The 22,854-nt window shown below is 41.4% G+C and overlaps 1 protein-coding gene across 3 annotated transcripts in view; it reads right to left on the bottom strand.

The window, feature by feature from the left end:
- SEC24D (SEC24 homolog D, COPII component) overlaps positions 1–22,854 on the bottom strand; it is a 106,554-nt gene that overhangs the window by 25,069 nt on the left and 58,631 nt on the right. For all 3 annotated transcript variants that reach the window (XM_075616323.1, XM_075616332.1, XM_075616341.1), the window contains exons 9-11: positions 22,356–22,494; positions 17,850–17,965; positions 8,911–9,035 (exon numbers count right to left, since the gene is read on the bottom strand). In XM_075616323.1, the coding sequence (XP_075472438.1) occupies positions 8,911–9,035; positions 17,850–17,965; positions 22,356–22,494 (380 nt within the window). The remainder of the gene's footprint in view (positions 1–8,910; positions 9,036–17,849; positions 17,966–22,355; positions 22,495–22,854) is intronic.

Below are 22,854 nucleotides of genomic sequence, written 5' to 3'. Positions count from 1 at the left end.
TTATTTCCGGTATCATTTGAAACGGCAACTCTTCCACCCAGATTCAATAAGCTCAGTTAACCTATTTAGGTTATATCCACCTAATATATTGGGTGGTAATCATAACACTGTATTTACTAAATACACCAAAACATGACGTTAACCAGAATTTACTCCCGTTACAATAGAAGCGTTGTGTTTAATGTCCGTTCGTGTTAACAAGACATGCAGCTAAAACATAACAGACCCCTATCCACTAAGCGACATTAAGTTTAACATCAGGAAATAATATTACTTTATTGCTTAGTAACCTAATTTACATATTTAAATTACCATATTTCTCAGGTATCTCCCTGTGTGGAACATAGATGAATCTATTTAGAACAGGGGTGGGCAGCTGTAGTCCCCAAGGGTCACCAACAGGTCAGGTTTTCAGGATATTCCTTCTTCAGCACAAGCGCCTCAATCCGTGGCTCAGTCGAAGACTGGCTAATTGCGCCACCTGTGCTGAAGTAGGGATATCCTGAAAACCTGACCTGTTGACCCTTGAGGACTGGAGTTGCCCACCTCTGACTCAGAGGCACATAAGTAAATGGATCCTCTACTAAATACATTAGGTCTCTCTCTCATCTCTCTGTCTCTCTGCCCCTTTTCCAGTGTCTGGAGGGGTGTAAGCTTAGCGAATCTTGAACCAAACTTTCCTTCAGGTCAAGCCTTAACAAACAGGTTCTCAGGGTTGGACTTAAATAAGAACCAGAAATTGACAAAGAAATCACCGTCAGCAAAACTATTTTTGAAAAAAATATTGTCGACTTCTTCATTAGTAGGACTTTCTTTGGTCTGTGTTTTGGGAGGAAGGTTATATGAACCAAGGTCGAAATGATTTCTGGAGGGGGATTACTTTTGCTTTTCCAACAAAAAATGGTTAAATGCAGCAGTCCTTAGTAAAGACGTGTGCTGCCCAGAACACATTACACAAGGAGGTGTTTGCAATGTTGTGCTGGCACCTGTAAAAAGGTAAATGGTACTGTAGTTGCCTAGGCATTTTGCACATACTAGTCAAGGACATGGAGCTTTAGTAAACTTTCACTAACAACAACATACCGGGCCGCCAACAGGGGGGGGGGGGCAGCAGTTACTGGCATCCGGGCCCCGTGAATCAGGGGGCCCGGCCTTCCGGGCCCCCTGTGCGGCCGTGCCCCTCGATAAATCTGGTCGCCCGGTCACCACGGGGTGACAGGATTTAGTGCGCGCTTCTCTGCAAAGGAAAAAAAAAAACCTCCCCCCTCTCCTGATTGGCTGGTCCGTGCTGCACTCCCCTCCCCGATTGTCTGCCCGTGCTGGCATGGAGCCAGGATTTTTTTTTTGGCCCGCACCAAGCTCTATACGAGCTGGCAAAGTGAGGCCCGCCTCTTCCTGCATGGAGCAAGTGGTAAGTACCAGTATGCTCCATGCCTCTCTTGCTTCCCCCTTGCCTCCATGCTCCCTGTTCCGATTCCCCCCGCTCCGATTTCCCCCATATGTATGCGAGATTGTGTGTGAGTGAGTTTGTGAGAGAGTGTGAGTGTGTCTGAGTGTGCGTGTGAGAGTGTGCGTGAGAGTGTCTGAGTGTGAGAATGTGTGTGAGAGTGTGTGTGAGTGTGTGTGAGAGAGAGTGTGAGAGAGTGTGTGATGGTGAATGAACACAGACACCAACCCACAGTCAGTCATAGTCACCCACCCACCCGTCAGTCAATCACTCAAGTGTCACCCACCACCTAAGTGTCAGTCACACACCCAAGTGTCAGTCACTTACCCGCCCAAGTGTCAGTCACTCACCCACCCAAGTGTCAGTCACTCACCCACCCAAGAGTCACTCACTCACCCAAGTGTCAGTCACTCACCCACCCAAGAGTCAGTCACTCACCCACCCAAGTGTCAGTCACTCACCCACCCAAGTGTCACTCACCCACCCAAGTGTCACTCACCCACCCTGACAACATACTACATGCAAAAAAACATTTAGAGTCAGGGAAGCTGCATGGGGCTATTATCTGATGGTATTATTTTCATGCCAATTCAAGAGCTTACAAAAAATAGCATTTTTGTTCCCAATGCTGCCTTGGACAATGACAGGTAAAGTTAATGTCAGTGAGATCTTGACTCCTTCCCAGAACTCAGATCCCACCTTGTTTGTTTGTAATGACCAGGTTTTGCTGTGTCTAGGCTTGCAACATTCAAATATGTTACACAAATTACTACCTTTCCTCTTTCAATTAACATAGCTCCTTCCTAAGGGGTCCCTGCATAGTTATGCTGTCCTGCCATCTGATAATACACATTGTTTTTAGAAGAGGAGACTACAAGCAATGCACTCTCAAACCCAAGTCTTCTTGTCAACACAAAGTAGACCTTACTTAAAGCATCAATACTGGCTGAATAAGAAAATATGGAATTACATTCCTTTAAAATGTGATACTGTACAACACCCCTATACACTGGCAGAAACTGACACTGCAATAACTTATCATAATGCTGAGCCCTGCCCCATGAGATATATATATATATATATATATATTTTTTTTTTTTTTTTTTTTTAAATGCTACAAGTATTTTCTCATAGTACAGAACTGATTTATTAAAAACACACATGTAGGATATTGCTTGATCTGCAGCTTTAAGTTCTGCTGGCTGAGTTGAATTTATTTATTTATAAAATATTTTACCAGGAAGTAATACATTGAGAGTTACCTCTCGTTTTCAAGTATGTCCTGGGCACAGAGTAAAACAAATAATACATGGTTACAAATACAGTTACATAAATGAACAAGGTATACATTTATATACAAGACATTGCATGCACAGTTAAAGAAAATATATATTATGAGCGTATGAAACAGTTACAGACCAGATTAAAGTGTGAGACAGCCTTAGATTTGAAAGAACTTAAGCTGGTGGTGGATATGAGAGTCTCTGGTAGGTTGTTCCAGTTTTGGGGTGCACGGAAGGAGAAGGAGGAACGTCCGGATACTTTGTTGAGTCTTGGGACCATGAATAGTCTTTTGGAGTCTGATCTCAGGTGATAGGTACTGCATGTGGTAGGGGTGAGGAGCTTGTTCAGGTAGCTGGGTAGCTTGCCCAGAAAGTATTTGAGGGTGAGACAGGAAAGGTGAACTTTGCGCCTAGACTCTAGTGATGACCAATCTAGTTCTTTGAGCATTTCGCAGTGATGTGTGTTGGTGTTGCATTGGAGAACAAAACGACAAATTGAATTGTAGAGGGTGTCAAGTTTGCTAAGGTGGGTTTGAGGAGCCGAGCCATATACTATGTCTCCATAGTCAATAATTGGCATTAGCATCTGCTGTGCAATACGCTTTCTGACCAGGAGACTTAGGGAGGATTTGTTCCTGTAAAGTACCCCTAGTTTGGCATAGGTCTTGGTTGTCAGGGTATCAATGTGCATCCCGAATGTTAAGTGGGAGTCAAACCATAAGCCCAGGTATTTAAAACTAGTGACAGGTGTTAGGGTGGTTTTAGCGTTGGTTCTAATCAGGAGCTCAGTCACTGGAAGCTTTACAAATTTAGTCTTGGTCCCAAATACCATTGTTACAGTCTTGTCAGTGTTTAAAAACAGTTTGTTTTGGGAAATCCAGTTTTCGAGTCTCAAAAAGTCAGACTGAAGTATGTGTTGAAGGTCAGAGAGGCTATGGCTGTGTGCATACAGGATTGTGTCATCTGCATACATGTGTATTGAGGCTTCCTTACAAGCTGTGGGAAGATCATTAATGAACACTGAGAAGAGTAGGGGCCCCAGAACAGAGCCTTGCGGGACACCACAAGTGATATCCAGGGGGTTGGAGTTAGAGCCTGAGATGGACACATGTTGGGATCTTCCTGATAGGTAGGACTGAAACCAGTTTAATGCATGCTTCCCTATTCCAGAGCTCTGGAGTTTGTTAAGCAGGATAGCATGATCAACTGTGTCAAAAGCCTTTGCAAAATCTAGGAATACTGCACCAGTGAGTTGTCCCCGTTCCATTCCACACTGGATTTCATTGCAAACTTTTAGCAGGGTAGTTACGGTGGAGTGTTTGGGACGAAACCCAGACTGGAATTGGCTAGGGAAATTTGTCTTGGTGTAGAAATCGCTTAATTGGGAGTGGACACATTTTTCCATAACTTTGGATAGAATTGGGAGAAGTGAGATTGGCCTGTAGTTTGAGACAGTGTTTTTGTCCCCACTTTTGAAGATTGGGACAACTCTGGCAGTTTTCCAGGTCTTAGGGATATGGCCTGCAGACAGGATAGAGTTGACTATGGACGCAATTGGTTTGGCAATGGCTGGGGCACCAAGTCGTAGGAACCTAGATTGTAGTAAGTCGGGTCCACATTGGCTGCTTAGTTTTAGTTTGAGGAGCGCTTGTGTAATCTCCTCTTCAGATACTGGGCTAAATTGAAAATTGTGGGCAGTGTTGGGAGGTGGTGGGACTATAGGGGTACTCCCAGGATGAGATTCAGGTTTGGGGTTTGTGCTGCGTTTCGCTAATAAGTTAGTGGCACACCCCACAAAGTAATCATTGAATGCATTTGCAATGTCAGTGGGGTTTGTCAGAGTAATATCCCCCTTAGTGATATTACTTGGTTGTTGATGGTTAGGAGGCTGGAATATATTGTTGATAACCTTCCAGAAATTAGCTGGGTTTGATGTATTCTGGAGGAGATTGTCAGAGTAATATTGTGCTTTTGCATGCCTTGTTTGCCTTGTGCACACGTTCCGCAGGCATCTGTAGTGATTGAGATCCTTGGTAGTGCCAGTTACTTTGTAGCTTTTCCACAAGGCATCCCTGAACTGGTAGAGTGCTATAAGGTCAGGTGTAACCCATGGAAGGTGGGCCCCCCGTACCCTTATTTTGCGTAGTGGAGCATGGGTATCACAGAGTTTTAAGAACTCGGATTGGAAATAGTCGAGCGCAGAGTCAGGGTCGGGGATTAAATCGATTCTGTGCCATGGGCAGTTGGTAAGGTCATCCAGAAACTGTTGTGGGTTAAAGTTTTTAAATGTTCTAGTGAGGAGAACTTTGGGGCTTGAATGGGGCGGTTTAATTTTCCTTACACAGTACACTATTGCATGGTCACTGAAAATGTCAGGAAGGATGCCAGAGGATTGGATTCTGCTGGGGTTTGAGGAGAGAATCCAGTCTAGCAAGGAATGGTTATGCGACTTCAGGTTTATTCGTGTCGGTTGGGAAATGAGTTGCGATAGGTTAAGTGACTTGAGTTGTATCTGGATTTTGTGGTTTTTAGGGTCAAGCCAATTGAAGTTGAAATCCCCAAGAACTAGCAGCTCACTCTTCTCATTCAGAGAGGAAATGGAGGCAAGAAATTGGGTGATATCAGTCAAGGATTGTAGTGGGGCTTTAGGGGGGCGGTAGATGCCAGCAAGCAAGATGGGCTTAGAAAAGGGGAGGCAGATTTTGCCAACTAGAGTTTCAAAAGAGGGTGGACTTGGTGGGCAATGTAGCAGTGTAAATTGTAAGGTGTCTGCAATATAAAATAACACCCCTCCTCCTATCTTTGACCTATCTCTCCTAAAAATGGAGTATCCCTGAATGGCGATATTTGCATCAGGGGTTTTAGAGGATAGCCATGTTTCTGTAAGAACGATGGCTTTGGGTTTATGCATAAGGCACCATGCCCTTAGTTCATCCAGTTTGGGCAGCAAGCTCCGGATGTTTATACACTGGCGACACACTTTATTCGAGCTTGGCTAGTCCCACGAATTCGGGTATACCCGGGTGTATTGAGGTTTGTGATTGTTTTCTGCCCGAGTGCATTGGGTTATTTTCCAGGCAGGGATTGAAGCATTTTATTCCCGCTGGCTGCAATACTGCACAGTATATATATATATACTGCATTACAATTCATGAATTTATGCCATCTGGTAGACACGCGAAGCATTGCAGCCTATTAAATCCTAATCATTATCATTTAACAGATCAGCCGCCCGTCAGCCAGGCATGAACCCAGGCTGGGAAGGCAAACGCAACGGGGCTTGTCAGAGGTGAGGAGCGGCGCATTCCAGGTATCTGCCAGGTACATACTGGGTATTTGCTCGAATAAAGTGTGTCGGTGCAGTATGGGCGACAGATAGCCCTTTTTGGAATTTAAAGGTGGAATTCTCAGGGGCATGGGGCAGAGCTGAAATGGGAGGACCTGGGTTAGTTTCAATATCACCTGCTAGAGAGAGTAATAGTATGAGAAGAAATTTGGGTAGTTGTTTACAAGTTGTAAATTTGTGGTGTTTTCCATTAGAGTGAGCAGTGGTTGGTGTGCTGGTTTTTAGAGTTCTCCACCAACATTCCATAGATAATGAAAGGCTTTTGAGTAGTCCAGGGTGTATGGTGATGTTGGGTGTGGGCCAGGAGGGAGGAGTTTGTAGTGGATAGAGGGAGTAACATCTCCATGAGACCAGGAGAAAGAAAAAAGTTAGAAGACATAGCAGGTTCATGATGCCAGAGGTAGGCAGTGCTGCAAGGAGCTGTTGTGAGCAGAGTGAGTGTGTGCAGACTAAACAGCAGGGGTGGGCCTGTACCTTGTCAAGTGTTTTGCTGCATTGCAATGCTAGGGTTTCAGTGTTTTGTGCAGTCAGTTTTGGGAGAGGCTGCAGTGAAAGAAGTTGTAAAGGGGTGGGGGGTTAAACTATGCAGGCTAACAAGCTTGGGATCATAGTGTGATCTGAATAGCTTACCGTTTGTTGTCTTGAGTTAAAGAGTTTGCAGAAAGAAGCAGTCCCCAGTCACCTCTAGTCCAACTGTAGTCTAACTGTATCACTTAAAAAGCTCACTTTAAATGCCTCACTGCCTAATGCAGTTCCTGCCCAATGCAGCTGAGCTGTTAGTATTATACACAAAAAAAAGGTCACATGACCCTCCCCCTCCCCAATCAGTCACCTTGTTCCATTTGGTCAATTAACAGCACAGAGTTAAGAGGAAAAAAAAAAAAAATACTTTTTACATTCAAACATACTAACTTATATATCAATTCAACAAGGCCAGATTCAGTCTTATACAGAGAGTTTCAACATCAGGAACATACCTGTGAAAGCAGCAATACTACATAACCCCTTTTTTTCCTTCCTTATTTGTATATGTAAAGCATGTGACAATGTATAAATATACATTTTTACCTAAGATGCTAATTGTTTGGTGCTCTTGTTATAAATCTGTAAAAATCCTGATTGTGTGCCTAATAATGGCCACCTTCAGTTAGTGTAACTCAGCCGCAACAATGTATCCTTATATTACTACGTGTAACATTACCAATTGTTACAGTTTGCAGCTCAAACTGCTGGGAATATTGGCAACACATTATCATAAATAGAAAAGTGTTGCAAACATCTTGCACTGCTGGGGAGGTGGGCTAAAGTCTGCTATAGAACGCAAAAGATGCTTTAAAACTCATTAAAAATGGCATTAAGAGATGAATTAAAAACAAAAAAAAACAGCCATTATTATCCAATACTACAGAACTCATTTATTTAAACAAAAACAAAAACATAAGATTTCATATGTTTTGCTGCTTGAATATACACTTATACCGTATGTGCAAATATTAAGATAGAAATACATGGCTTTCTTGCAGTACTTACCTTTGGACAAAAGATGGTGCTAATGCATGTAGGAATTTTTGGAAGTGAATGTACAATATATAATAAGCGATGAGGTTGTTCAGGGGAACAGACACTTTGTGGTAAATTCACTGAAGGTCCATTAATGGTTAACACACCATACAAGTCAGGGGCAGTTAACCCCCTGTTAGGGTTTGAAATGTACAGTACCGCCCTGTTACGTCCACTTGGGGTACAAAAGTAATACTGTAGCTACAGAACAACAAAAGGCTTTGGGAAATGGGACATCCAGGTGGCAGCATTGTGGTTAAATGCCTGGGTAAGGACAACAAAAAAGATTGCGTATTCCAGGGGTGCGCAAACTTCTTGTGCTGCGGCCCCTTCCCGGGAGCCGCAGCGTTCGCCCCCCCCCTCTCCCAATGGCTCAGCGTGAAATGACGTCGTGGGTCATGTGACGGCATATAACGTGACGCCATTGCGGCATTTGCCGCGCGTTGCCATGGCGATGCGTGATGTCACACGACCCCGTGACGTCATCTGCCGCTGTGTTGCCATGGTGACGCGTCGTTGAAGACCCGGCTGGCAGCAGGTAAGTGAGTTACAGAGGCCTCACGCCTTTAAGTTACATGGCGTGGGGAAGAGCGTGGGGCCTCTGTAACCGCCCACGCACCCCCTAGAAATTCTCCCTCCCCCAGTTTGCGCACCGCTGGCGTATTCCATACATAGGACAACTGCACAATTTCATTTTTTCTTTTAATAGGCCAGTTAGATTTACCTTATAATAGTATCAAAAGAAAAGCAGTTATTATTCCAAGCGATTATCAGTGCCATCATTATCTGCTCCTGCAAACAGTCATTGAGACCCACAACTTAACTACTGCTCTTATGTCATTGAAACACAAATTAACTCAAATCTATTTCCATTACCTCCCCTTTGATTACTTTACACTATTAGGCAGCAGGTGGCTAAATTATATGTCTCAATTAAGGTGCGTTAAAGCAGCAATAATCATAACTCCTCTGTGAATTTGTTTACCAAACTTCACTCTTTAGCTCCCCCTATTACAAATTATAGTATGACCTGCTCATTTAAAATGAAAAATAAATCAACAGTTGTCGCAGCAGCAATATGAAGTGAGAGCCGCTGAAGAGTAACTGAACACCGTCCCAATGTTCGTATTAAAACGGCAAATCATAATGTCCGGTCTATATTATTTTCTTTAGAAGAGAACCGAATTAGGATTTTCTTTTTAGCCATTTCATAGTCATATTAAATTCATACAATAGATGGGGTTTGTAGCACTGCTTGTATGTTTAGTGATTACCTTGGAAGTCTGTCCAAGAGAGTCTTCAGCTCCTCACATATCAGCTGGACGACCCCGTTCTTTATGTTATTGTAGGACACGTCTATCATGAAGATGAAGGCCGGTGGATTCGGAGGTTTGTTTTTCTGCATAAAAAAAAACAACGCGAATCGCAATTAATAGTATTTGGGAGAAGGGTAATTATGTTTAACCCTTTGGGTGCCCTTTAGACATAGCAACTATGTCATGGGGTCTTGACACTACCGGGACCCCATGACGTAGCAGCTGCAGGTGTAGCCAGACTTACTGCCCTCTGTGCGGTGCTTTGCACTGCTCTGGTGTGGCTGCATAGTGGGTACAGCTCTAGTGGCCCAGAGTACAGTGTTACGTGTCCTGTCCAGCCACCTTGACGATGTAGATGCCCAAATATGGCCATATAGCCTCCCCCTGATGATGTAGAGCCTCATAAAAAGGACATTCACATCATCAAGAGGGAAGCAACTACAGCCCTGCCTACCGGGGACCTGGATCCAGACAGAGAGGCTGCATACTGCAGTGCAGCTCATCTGAAAGGAAAGTAGTGGTATTTCTCTCCCTGCAGATGGCCCATTCAAGCAAAGTATTAACGCTGTGGGTTCCCACTCAAAGGCATGGAACCCTGCAGCAGTATCCATCAGGGCTGCTTGTACTTGCTGTCCTTGTGGCCATGGCGGGACATGGGGTTCCCCCTTTTTTTTTGGCAGCAGCCATAAGGACAGTAAGTCTGGCTACATCTGCACATCATTATCTTCCTGCTCGTTTTTCTAAGGGAGATCACGTTCTGCGCTCCTGTATAACACACAACGTGCTCGTTGATAGCTGGAGAATATGGAGATAAAATGAGTTAAGGTAAACAGGCAGAGAACATCTATTAAATTAAAAAATCCCTTAAAGCAGAAATACCCCCAGAAGCCTATATTAGTTCACTCCTATTACGCCAGAATCTTTCCCTCTCAACGTTTCCTACTCTTTTAGTTTACAAAATCATTGATTTTCTAAATCTCTAGTGTCTGAGGTTACCATGGGAATCTTTAGACTTCACTGTGTTCTGTGGAGACATCCATTTTGACCTCCCAGACACCTAATATTTCAGTATAAACACTTATATCTTGTGAACAAAGCATCAGATTTTAAAAATAAAACCATCCCATGAAAAGGCAAGAGGAGATATTTTAGTGTATATGTAACTAAACACTATAATATATTTATATAATAGAGTTGCTGGCTTGGTATGTTTTTGTACTTAATCAAGTGTTTGTAACATCTCCAGGAATCATAATAAGCTTATTTAAGCCTGAACGTTCTGCCTTTTCTTTTTAATATAGGGCTTACAGGCTGGGACTATCGGGAGTTCATTATTAAAAAAAAATAATAAATTATATATATATATAAATAAAACACACAAAATGTATACCGCAATCTACTCCGCTGATAATGAATGATATCACTAAACGAGATAATATCTGCTTGAGTAACAGAACTGGCGGAAACCCAATAAGAAGATATATCAATTACATATTCAACAAAAGATGTGTCCAAAGTACAAAATAATTTTCATTCAAATCAATAACACATCTAATATAAATTCTAAAATGACAAACACATGGAACCAAACAAGAAAAACCTCCTAAATATATTGTAAATACACAGACAACAAACCTAAATGATGATACAAAAAAGAGATACTCACTCAAAATAATCCTAGTACAAAAGGACTGCATTGGGAACATAAAAGTGCCCAAATAAGTCACGACCGGCCGGTCATAAATACCAAAAAGGTATGAACCACAGATATATTCTAAATAAGTAGCAATACAACTGGTATAAAGGCAATACAAACCTACCTAGTACTACTACAAAAGATACATAATTTGCACAAATGTACAAAAAGCATGCATGCAGAACAAGACTAAATAGTGTTTAGAAATATATTCAGATGGATGAGACCGCTTACACCAGCGGTGCACAAACTGGGGGGCGCGACCCCCAGGGGGGCGCGAGACTGCCGGCGGTGGGGCGCGGGGATTACAGAGGCCCCGTGCGCTTCCCGCAGGCACTTAAATTAAGGACCTCTGTAAACCTTTACTTACCTAGGCTCCTGCGGCTTCCTTCCTGCGTCGCCATGGCAACGCGGCGTCAAAATGACGCCGCGAGGTCATGTGACGTCATGTTGCTATGGCAACGTGATGTCATGACGCCGGAGCGCAGGTAAGTGGGGGTTAGGGGGCGCGGGAGTGAGGGGACCGCCGGCAGGGGGGCGCAAGGAAAAAAGTTTGCGCCCCCCTGGCTTACACCATATAATTCAGAACAAAGTGAATAAACATATAAGCAGGTGCTTGGGAGGATAATATGATAGTTTTATCAGAGTTGATCCAAGAAGGATCAGAAAGGTTCCCCCTATTGTTAGCACTCCATGCTGGAAAATAATAGATGGACAATAGTAGTCCAACAGTATACAGTATTACTGTAAGTAGGTCTATTAACCCATAGAAGAACCGGAATAACCGAAATAATAAAGTTTTATTAAATGTCAAATAAAGATTAAAAACATATACAGTATGTGATATTAAAAATCCCCATAGTGGAGTGGCTTATATAGCAGTTAGCAAAAGTAAGTGTATCTATTTGAAATAAAGCAGTTTGAATTTATTTCAAATAGATACACTTAATTTTGCTAACTGCTCTATAAGCCACTCCACTATGGGGATTTTTAATATCACATATATGTTTTTAATCTTTATTTGACATTTTATAAAACTTTATTATTTTGGTTATTCCGGTTCTTCTATGGGTTAATAGACCTACTTACAGTGATATACTGTTGGACTACTATTGTCCATCTATTATTTTCCAGCATGGAGTGCTAACAATAGGGGGAACCTTTCTGATCCTTCTTGGATCAACTCTGATAAAATTAGAAATATATTCCACAGATCTATAAGTGGCAAAACATGTAGATGCAGCAATATATATAAGTGAGTTATTCAGCGGGCGAGAGGCCTAACCCCCACCCTGGGGCAATTACCCTCTTCACTCACCCTGCCCCCAATAAACCTGGTTGTCTGCCTTAACCCCATCATTGCCTGTAAGCTGCTAAGGTAATGAAGCTGCTTTTATTTTATTTCAAAATTACAGTTTCGAAGTACGGGGTCTTTGGAGATGAACCGCATTGATTTCAGGTCCGGGGACCCCCTGCTTCCCGAGTTACAGGCCCCGTTATGGGGTGCCGGAATCCCTCAGCTTGGTTTAAATCCCCCGATCACGTGGGCCGTGACGCAGGAAAATTTAAACATGGCCGCCGGGATACCGGCACCCCAAACAGGGCCTGTAACTCGGGACCTGAAAATAATCCCCCGCGCAGGTACAGTGACTGATTCAGTCTCTCTCTTACTGTCTGTCTCTTACAGACAGATGGAACCCGGTAGGATTCACACAGCGCGAGTCCCATTCAAACGCAGGGACCCCCCCTGTGTTAATCCGATTAGACATTACAGCGGCTGCGGCCCACCTAGTGAAGTTCTTGGTCGGAATCTCAATGTTTTTCCCGAGATGTGGTCGAATACTGGTGGATGCAGCTGTATGGTACTGGGGACCAATGCTACATTTGTAAAGCTTCCTATGACAGAGCTACTGATTAGAACTCGCTATAAACACCAATCAAGCCTGTTACTAGCTTTAAATATGGGTATGTGACTTGACTCCAATTTAACCTGTGGTTTGCATATTGAAAAACGGACATCCAAAATCTCTATCAAACTGGGTGTACTTTATAGAAATAAAGCCTGCCTAAGCCCACTGGTCAGAAAGCACATTGCACAGCAGATGCTAATGCCAATGATTGATCATGGGAATATAGTGTATGGCAGGGGGGTGTGAGAGTGTTTATTGGAGGGGCGTGGGATGTTGCTGAGGTCCTGCGCTCTTCCCGAAGGCATTTAAATTAAATGCCGGGGACCGCACGAGGCCTCTGCAACCTCTACTTACCGAGGTTCAGCCGGCTTCAGGACACATGACCATGGCAACGCGGTGTCAAATGACGCAGCGTGGTCATGTGACATCACAGCTGCCATGGTAACGTGACGTCAAACTATGCCGCGGGTCACGTGACACGACCTCGCAGCATCATTTGACGCTGCACTGAGGTAAGAGAGGGGCGCGAAAAACCAGAGGATACGTAGCAGATAGAGGGGGCGCAGCAAGAAAAGCTTGCGCACCCCTGGTGTATGGTATAGCGCCCCAAACTCACCTCAGCTAACTTGACATGCTTTACAACTCAATATGTCATTTTGTCTTATTATATAAACTTCAACACCCACCATTGTGAAATGTTAATTGAACTAGATTGTCTATCCCTCGAGTCCAGACGCAAAGTCTTTCCTGATTCCAGTCTCACCTTCAAATACTTTCTGGACAAGTTACCCAAGTATCAGAGCAGGCTTCTCATTCCTACTCTTATGCTTATGGTTCAATAAAGAATCTATTAGCAAACTTCCTTAATCTATCTGACATTATATACGGCATACGCTACATGATATTTTTTTATATCTTTTTCTGCATGGGGTGATTAGACTTTAAAAGCCACCAAAGCATCAAATGTAAAGTGAAAGTGAAGGCAGCAGCAATAAGCAGATTGCCCATTGTGAAAACTAGCATCTACAATAAAAAGAAGAAAGGGTCTGAAATAGGTCAAAAGCATGTGTGCAACTTTATCTCTGACTAACTGTGATGCTGGCCCTACCCTAAGTCACAACAAACAACATTCTACAAGGTAACACACTTATTATTATTATTATTATTATTATTATTATTATTATTATTACCAGTACTACCACATCCCAACATGAAGCGCACACTGATTCTTTTCAGCGGATTTTCAAGAAGCAACTCCAGACGTGTTTTTTTGTTGTAGTTTTTTCTTTTTTGTAGAAGTTTTTCTTCACTTTTTAATACTTTTGAAGCAGGGGGTTTCCGGAGCTGACCCCCCTTCATTTCAGCTGCGGGGAGCTCCTGCTTCCGGTGATAGACCTCTTAAGGGGGTGCCGGTATCTCCTGCAGCTTTCAGCTTCCTCGTCACATGGGCCAGTAGGAAGCCGCACCTGATGACATCACAGCTTCCAATTGGCCCACAGGGGCTGGCAGCTTTGAAATGCAGACATATAGTGAAACCCAGAGTGGCTACTGGCACTACCTAGGAAGGTAAGTACCTCCGGAAGCAGGGGGTGCCCAGATCTGAAATTAATGGGGTTCAGTTCTGGAGACCCCATGCTTCAATCCTGTATTAAAATGTTTTTTTTTTGTTTTTGTTTTTAAATAAAATAAAAACGACTGGGATTGCCTCTTTCAGATTGCACACGTGTATATGGAAAGCTACCTTATAAATTATTATAACCCGTAACAAGAAATGTAATCTTTTCTCATTTGCTTTGCAATACACTCCTGGCAACAAAGGGGTTAATTTGGTCATCTGCCCCCATCAATGTAAATAATGTCATCTGTTTTATTAACTCTGACATCATTAGTCTGAGTGGTAACATGAACTAAATATGAAACATATGTACTTCGTGTTTTCTTTTTTCACTGAAATGGAAGGCTAATCATTATGTGTAGTGTATCGGAAACACTTACTTGTGCAATAATATTAGTGAAAGTCAGATTTCCACTCATTGGTAAGATGTGTGAGCAGAGTCGTCGGTGTTTCCTAGCGTCCGACATCTCTCTACTATCAAAACGGGACACTTCCAGAACTGCAATTTGGAGACTTTGAGCCAAAATGGTCTACAAGGCTGCCAGCTCAAATCATAAAAGTTCCCATTTGCAAAGATAAATGTCTTAAAATGCAAACATGTCTGAAATAGTGGTCTGCAAGCCAGATTGCCTTTGGGCCTCTATGTGGAGTGAACATGCTGGGAATTGAAATGCTCACAGATGACACTGAAGTCACAATGATACTGGGATATTTTAACTGACTATGCAGATTACACAATACACTAAACTAAACTGACATGTTCATGATCGCTATAGGCTATAGATACTTAATGGATAACCATTTTGAAAGCTTAAAGAAGTATGCATCAATATTCTTCTAGGGCTGGAAAGCATGTAGGGAAAAAACCACAGATGTTTATCGCTACTGAATTGCACCGTAGAGTGGGCCAAACTGATTGAAAACATGGACGAGGAGCACATGTGCTCCATAATTGGTTTGATAAAGTAACTTAACCTTTGTGAAAATGTTCTGTTAATGTAAATCAAATATGCTTCATAAACAGCTAAAAGAAAACCAAAAAGTTTATCAATTTCTAAGAAAAATAATTACAAGTACTAGATACCACACCATTTTGTTTTTCTCCAAACTTGCCATTTGTAGTTACTCATATAATGTGTGTCTGCTACTGGTGAATGGAGCAAAATGAACAAGTCCACTAAAGAAAGGCAGATGCATGAATATCAGATGACTATGGCCTTCTGTCTGTCATTTTAACTTTGGAACAATACATAATATACACTTGTATTATGGAATTACCCTCCGGGTTACCGGTGAAAGATCCATTTTAGATCAGGAGTGTTTTCTAACCATATTAGCAAAGGACAATGAATTTATTGGCATTTGGAGATTTTTCTTGTTGTGGTGCTTACACGCCAAGTGCTGTCTGCCTCGAGTGTGTGTTCCTGCAGTTATTTGCACGGACAGGGTGTGGAACGTGTCATGCTGTTTACTGTGATTGCTGCGACTGTCATTAACTACAAATGGAGCATGAAATAAGGGCGATTTTGTATTTTTCAGAAAGCAAGTCGTACAGGCCATATTAACTAAGCAGTGATACTCCATAGGACACCAAACAGCACAGCTTGGGAAACATGGTCGCTTACAGTAGGTCAGTGGTTCCCGACTCCAGTTCTCAAGGACACCTCACAGTGCAGGTTATTAGCCTATCCCTGCTTGAGCACAGAGGGCTCCGTCAAAATTAGTGGGCCACCTGTGCTAAAGTGGGACTACCCTTAAAACCTGGATTGGCAGGGGTCCTTGAGGACTGGAGTTGGGAACCACAGCAGTAGGTGATGGTAAACAAAAAAAATCCACAAGACATTTTCAGTTCTTAAACACACCTTATACTGTAGCTCCATTCCGATGCATGGGTCATAAACTGCTACATTTAACATCTTACTCCATGGCGCACCTTCTGTGCCTGAAGACATCATACAGCCCATTCACTTGAAAAACGTAGGGTATACATTTGTCTAAAATATGGTCACGACAGCTGAAGTGGTACTTCAAGCGATTTACAGCTACTTTTTGAAACCTCAGGCAGTGAACGACTACATTAGGGTGGTGGAAGACAAAAGATCTCTATAAAGTCTTTGTTTTTCTGCATTTAATTAAAGGTGGCATGAAGTGTACTCATCGTCAGGCAAAAGTGATGGCAGTATTAGTAAACGACATTGAACACATTTCCCACCCTTTTCTCCATGAATAGCCTCCTGCTGTAAGTTTGAGATATTTTAAGTTCCAGTTATCGGAATCAGCTTTTTCTCTGTCTGCAATTGAACAGGTAATCAACTGAATAGATCAGGAGCACATGAATATCCCCAGTTTGTCAATGTTTGAAGTTACCTACAGCTCCAAAATACAGCCTGCCCGCTACAGAGCTTTCAAAACCTCATAGTGGTGCACTCATTGACTAACTTCACTCATTTACACTTATTAACTATTTTAGTTGCTGACCACATAATCCATTATATTCCTTTTTGCAGACAGCTTCAGGCAAAATCCAGTTACTGTATTGCGTGGCATAGAGGTGAAGTTTTTCGGTTTTGAACACACACGAGTCCTGTCCATGTCACTCACACTTAAACAAATCCTTTTATGGTTGTGTACCCTCCCAGGAGATATTTATGCATAAAATATATATCTCAACGTTACGTGTACTATGCACTTCAACAAGAAACATGAGGTTTGAAGGCTCTGAACACCAACTTAATCTATGATATACTCGTATGTTGTCCAATACTGCTATTGTTAGCCACTTGCTAAGAACTGGGTTATAAAATAGACAATTGATCATCCCCATGAAAAGCCCCTTTAAGAATCTTCCAAAATATTATTTTACATTAACATTTCTCCAAAAGGTCCAGTAAATTTCTTCGCGAAATCATCAGAATGATAAAGGGAAATTCTTATTTAAATACAAATTGGGGGATACGGGTGAAGAAGTGGCCTGGTTGAAAAAAGGTTATGCACACCGTCTACACCAGGGGTAGCCAACTCCAGTCCTCAAGAACGACCAATGGGTCAGGTTTTCAGGATATCCCTGCTTCAGCACAGGTGGCTCAATCAGTCCCTGCTTCAGCACAGGTGGTTCAATACAGAAACCTGCTTCAGCACAGGTGGCTCAATCAGTAGCTTAGTTGAAGACTGCACCACCTGTGCTGAAGCTGGGATAGCCTGAAAACCTGATCTGTTGGTAGCTCTTTATGACTGAAGTTGACTACCCCTAGTCTACTCTAAAAACAGTCAATATTAAAGACACAAATTTGAATATGTATGATATGTTACAAACAGTATTCAAGGTGCCACGTATGCAAAGGCAAAACCTACTTAAAGCTGAATGTAGTAAAAAAATAAATGAACACTGGTATCTGAAGACAGTCAGAGGCTGAAAGCTCAGTTAAGTCACTTATCGTCACGTTAACCTAACTTAAGGACAATAAGATAACGATAATAATCTTTATCCTAGGTGCTTGATGGGGTACAAGGTATCAGACTGCATCCTCCCTCAACACTTACTGCACAGGCTTATAATTTGCAACTGCAGGGAGATATGAAAAGGTTTTGTAGGCCAAGTTACAAAAGAGAGAATGATAGGGGGAGAATAAGGCATATCTTACAACGTGCGGAACATTAAAAGCCACAGTTTACTTACCCTGCAGTAATCCAATGTAGCAACATATTCATAAGATCCGAGAGATAGTTCTGGCCTTTCATAGTAGTCAACTCTCCTGCCAATATGGTCCAGATGTTGAAAGTAAAATGGAAGCACTATGGAAACAAACAGGAAGACAACTTTCTTTAATAAACACATTTACACTGCAGTTGCTTCAGATTTCAGTGCTCTGGGGAAGTGGTAAAGTTTGGCTTGATTACTAATCCAACTTTAATTTCACAGTTACCAAAAAAGTAGAAAACGGCAAACGGAAACAAACATACATTTACTTAACAACCTCATTTTGCACACAGCCACGGGCAGTAGCGTTGCTGCATCACTTGACGATAACAGCGCGTCGTTACAAGGTGAAGATGATGGAGATGAGGAGCAGGAGGACACGTTATGAGAAAAAAGTGCTGGCACAAAAAAAAAAGCCCTGGCTACAGGTAAAATACAGTTATTGTGTAGCATGGTGGTTAAGTGATTAGCCTTGAACACACACACAAATTAGTGGGTTTAATCCTGTCTGGGTCACTCACACTCTGTGTGATTTATAAGCAAATCCCAATGATCTTGTGCCCTCCTAGGAGATATATATTATTATTATTTAAAATATATATATATATTAAAATACAGAGTTAACAAACCTGGAATTACAGTGGGGTTGCGGTCATGTTAAATCAAATCTATGCTGGTAATCATGCTGCCAGAAATATTTTGTATGTGTTTTATGAAAATAAGCATAGAAGACCTATTTACTTTTCTATAATTTAAAAAGCCTCCGTTTCTTGCCCAAGGGGACAAAAATATATAATTCTTTGCATCAGTCTCTCAGGGCTCATGTTTCAGAGTTAAAAAGATGACTGTTTTAGGGAAAAGACTGTACCACAACGATACGACGGAGGAAATCCAAGTTAATTGAAATGTCTAGCAGGACTTGTTCTAACAAAAAAACAAAAAAGTGCTTGGGATACAGCCAAAGTCCCAGAAACACTCGCTTATGAGTCACATGGAGTATACTTGGACAAATATGGCATGGTATCTTCAGCGAAAATAAGCCTGTCATTGTAAGATTAATGGATGTTGAAGCCATGAAACCCATAGCCACATGTAGCTGATTAAAACAACTATCTTATTTCAAAAATCCAACTTCCCCTCCCCTTATGACTTTTAAAGCATTATCAGGAAATATGCAGTGAGAAATAGTTTGTAGAGTATCGTCTGAACAGATTCCTCCTCTAAGAATTGATTGGTTTCATAAATATTTTTACAATAGTTACAGAGGTCTCGTGTGTATTTCTAATAACTTCCTTATGTATGTACTTATTACAAGAGCTTTTCTCCACAGCCCGAATAAGGCCGAGACGGCTAAATGATTATCACATCTTAAAATGCAAAGTACCCTTATACTGTATAAAGTCGCTTCAGATGAAGTCACCCATTAGGTTTGCAGATGCCATGCACTTTAGTGATATTAATCCCCATTGTCTGCAGCTATTGGACCATTCTAATGGGGAATGACAGCTTGCACGCTGGTATGACTCATAATGTAATAGTATTTTTTTACCACTGTAGGGAAACCCCCACTGCACACTTAATGAGATGGAAATGGATACCTTGGATGCTTAGGTACTATTCCGCGTTGATGGAGTGTCACATTTACATAATTTCAATGGTAAAATGCCACAGTAATAATGCAGTCAGCGTCTTGTCGGATTTTGCAGCACTGCCCCACAAGCTTTAATCAGGGACCTGTACTAATGCATCACCCCCTGCCGAAAATTAGCTATCTTTAATAGCGTTTAATAAGTATACAGGAATTCACAGTATATGAGTAAAAATGCAGGTTAATACCAAAATAGGAGTAATGGCATAATCCATTTTAACAGGGGGGTGATGCATTACAAAAGGTTCTTGATTAAAAAATGGAAAACAAGGGGAAGGATGAGCTTATACAACGTGCTCTGAGACACACAAATTAAGCAGGACTGTAATCATTTCAAGTTAAAATGGCTCAAATCAAATGATTATACCAAATTTGCCACATTCAAAAAAAAAAACAGCAAATGGGAATACAAAACCTCTTACCCTAAAAATCGCAACCACTTACCCCAATTCCCTACCCTACAAAAAACCTAACCCCATACCCTAAAAACCCTATCCTTAACCGCCATCGTAACCGCTAAAACCCCTTATTGGGCAAACGGCCGGTGGCTGAGTATGGCAAAGGGTCCGTCCGCACTGCAATTGACACTTGAAACATAAATATATAATAGTGTGCGTCTGGGTTTTGCGCTTGCTAAGATTGTGTACTGTATGTTTAACCAGGAATACTGACTTTTCCTTTCTGCTAATACTGACAAATCTTATAGGAGTAATTTCATCTGACAGATCTTACATTATGATTAACAAGCACACACGGATAATTTCAAAAGGCAAAAGAAAAAGAAATGTTATTATGGGTAGATCTTGTAATGTCAAAAGAATGTATCCCAAACAAGTCCTCAGGTGATAAGCAGATGATTGGAGAAGTAATTGCCTACACAGACTGAAGAAGCCTTTGTGAAAAGAATAAAGCAAGCCTGACAATAATGCTACAGGCAATGCTAGAGTTTCAGGACAGAAAACATATCCATGAAAGACCATTCACAATCCTAAAACAAATCAAGAAAAAGCACACTTACAGGCTCTGAAAATAGGATATTTCTAAACTTTCTCAATCATCCCAAAAGTAATAAACTTTTTTCATAACTTTATTGTAACGGATTTATTGACATTTATCTTTCTTTTTTTTTTTTTTTTTTACTGATTCCTTGGCATTGAAGCTTACCTGTGGTTGAAAAAAAATAGCCGACGAGTGAGAAACTGATTGCTTTTCACTGAAGGGATGAAGTTTAGAGAGATACTGAAATAACTAATTAAATTACTCAAATGAAGTAAAAAAATGAATTACTCTAAAAAAGAATTAAATTACTCAAATGAAGTAAAAAAAAATATATATATAAATATATTTCTACAATCAGCACCAAACTAACTCAAAATGTCCTATTTTATGTATATGTGATTTCTTACCATTTTTATATTGTTATATTCACAGATAAGACTTCTTGCCACATCATGAGCGCCTAAGACATTTTCAAATATTTCTTAAAAATGTCCTCTTTAAATAATGGTAGTAGCTCTCCTCTCCTGACTATTAATTTACCCCTCAGAGTGGAAACATAACACTGAGGGGTTTCAAAGGCTACTTGTTAGAACTGTCCGAGTTTAAGTTCCTCAGCAATTTTGGCACAAGCAGGAGCTTTGCGGAGGTAAAACAAAGCTTTCCTCCTAGGACAGGGGTGGTCATCTCCAGTCCTCAAGGGCCACCAACAGGTAAGGTTTTAAGGATATCCCTGCTTCAGTCGTTGACTGAGCCACTTGTGCTGAAGCAGAAATATCCTTAAAACCTGACCTGTATCCTTCATGCATGCAAGTCCTATCTGAACACCCAAAGATTTAGAGACTGTTGATCATCTTGGGACTTGAACTATCTCTACTGGATATCCAGGATTCCATTATTTGGACTCACTAGGCGCCAGTATCTCTTTTTGTTTTATGCTGTCTATTCTGATTGTACTATCAGTTTATCATCAGGCTGCCTTTTTTTACCATTAGGGCTCACCCTCCGAGTAGGGCATACTGTCTAATTCCCATTAGCGCTATTATACATCACCTTTTCTTTCTCTGACCTTTCTCCCCTGCTAACTTTTAAATGGAACTATGTACAGTACTGTATATAAAACACTGTCCAAGGAAATCAAGGGACACATTGTATTATTTGATAAATTGACTGTGCTTGGCGTGCACTGCTAACCAAGCCTACGGGAACACATGAAAAACAGCATCTTAGGTTTGTACTGTATAACAGTAAAGATTACCGTTTCTGTAGTAACATATAGCTTAACTGATTTTAACTGGCTGGAAATATGAAACACTCCTTTTGTGTGGGCGTCATGTGTTAAAAAATGCAGATAGAAAATGTTCTTTCATCCTCTTTTCAAGGTTTACTTCATCCAATCAACTTCAGCATTTGTAGAACATCATTTGTGACATCATTAACCGTATGGACCAATCAGATACAGATGTCTTGATGTAATATCTCACCATTACACAAACATGGCAGTTCCCGAGTATCCTACAGTAACATCCGAAATAAATGGAAAAATTCAATTTTGCTGGGGAAGTGTAGCTTTTTGCTAAGTGAAAATTTCATAGAACACACAGCGAGTCGTTAATACTGATCGCTGCTAACCCAAAACCTGGCATCTCCCTTAACGGCAGCAGCACTACTAAAGCAAACTTTAATTTAAGTTATAATTAAAAGGTTCCCCCAACGATGTTTTACTGCATGTCAACATTGTGGATATTATGTTGCAGATATGTGCTATATTGGGTTTCTCCTGATTAAATTAAGTTTAATTGTCAGACGACACCAGAGAGAAAGATAAACAGTAGAAGTACCATCGTTGACACAGCTGCAAAATCCACATTGGTATCTTCTTCCGCCTTCAATAAACTGCATGAATGGGCACATGTAAGCTTTACAGCGGTTACATCGAATCGGTCCCGTCTCTCCATGGTTCACAAGATAAAGAGGTGCCTAGAAAGAAGCGAACCGAATTAGTACTATGAAGCAATTAAAGTGAAAACAGAGGGCCATATTAAATTAAAAAAACATGTATCCGGCCCAGTTCTTGCATGGATATCAAGACTGTTGATATTTGTGTTTTGGGGGGAATTCAGTTGAAATTGACCTTTCATTGAAACATATTCCTTGCTTGTATTTACGTATCTGTGTACTCACGTAAATGGATGGATGGAAATATCATGAAGGAACAGAGAACCGCCTGACGTCTCTGGTTTGAAAATCTGATCGGTATAGCTTGTGTTAAAGCATCAGTGATTCGTAGCAGCAATTTCACTTAACAATGAGTTGCCAAGCGGAATGTACCAAGAAAAT

Source organism: Ascaphus truei, chromosome 1, assembly GCF_040206685.1.
Source record: "Ascaphus truei isolate aAscTru1 chromosome 1, aAscTru1.hap1, whole genome shotgun sequence".
Classification (NCBI taxonomy): Eukaryota; Metazoa; Chordata; class Amphibia; order Anura; family Ascaphidae; genus Ascaphus; species Ascaphus truei.
This window is presented reverse-complemented; position numbering and strand designations above follow the sequence as displayed.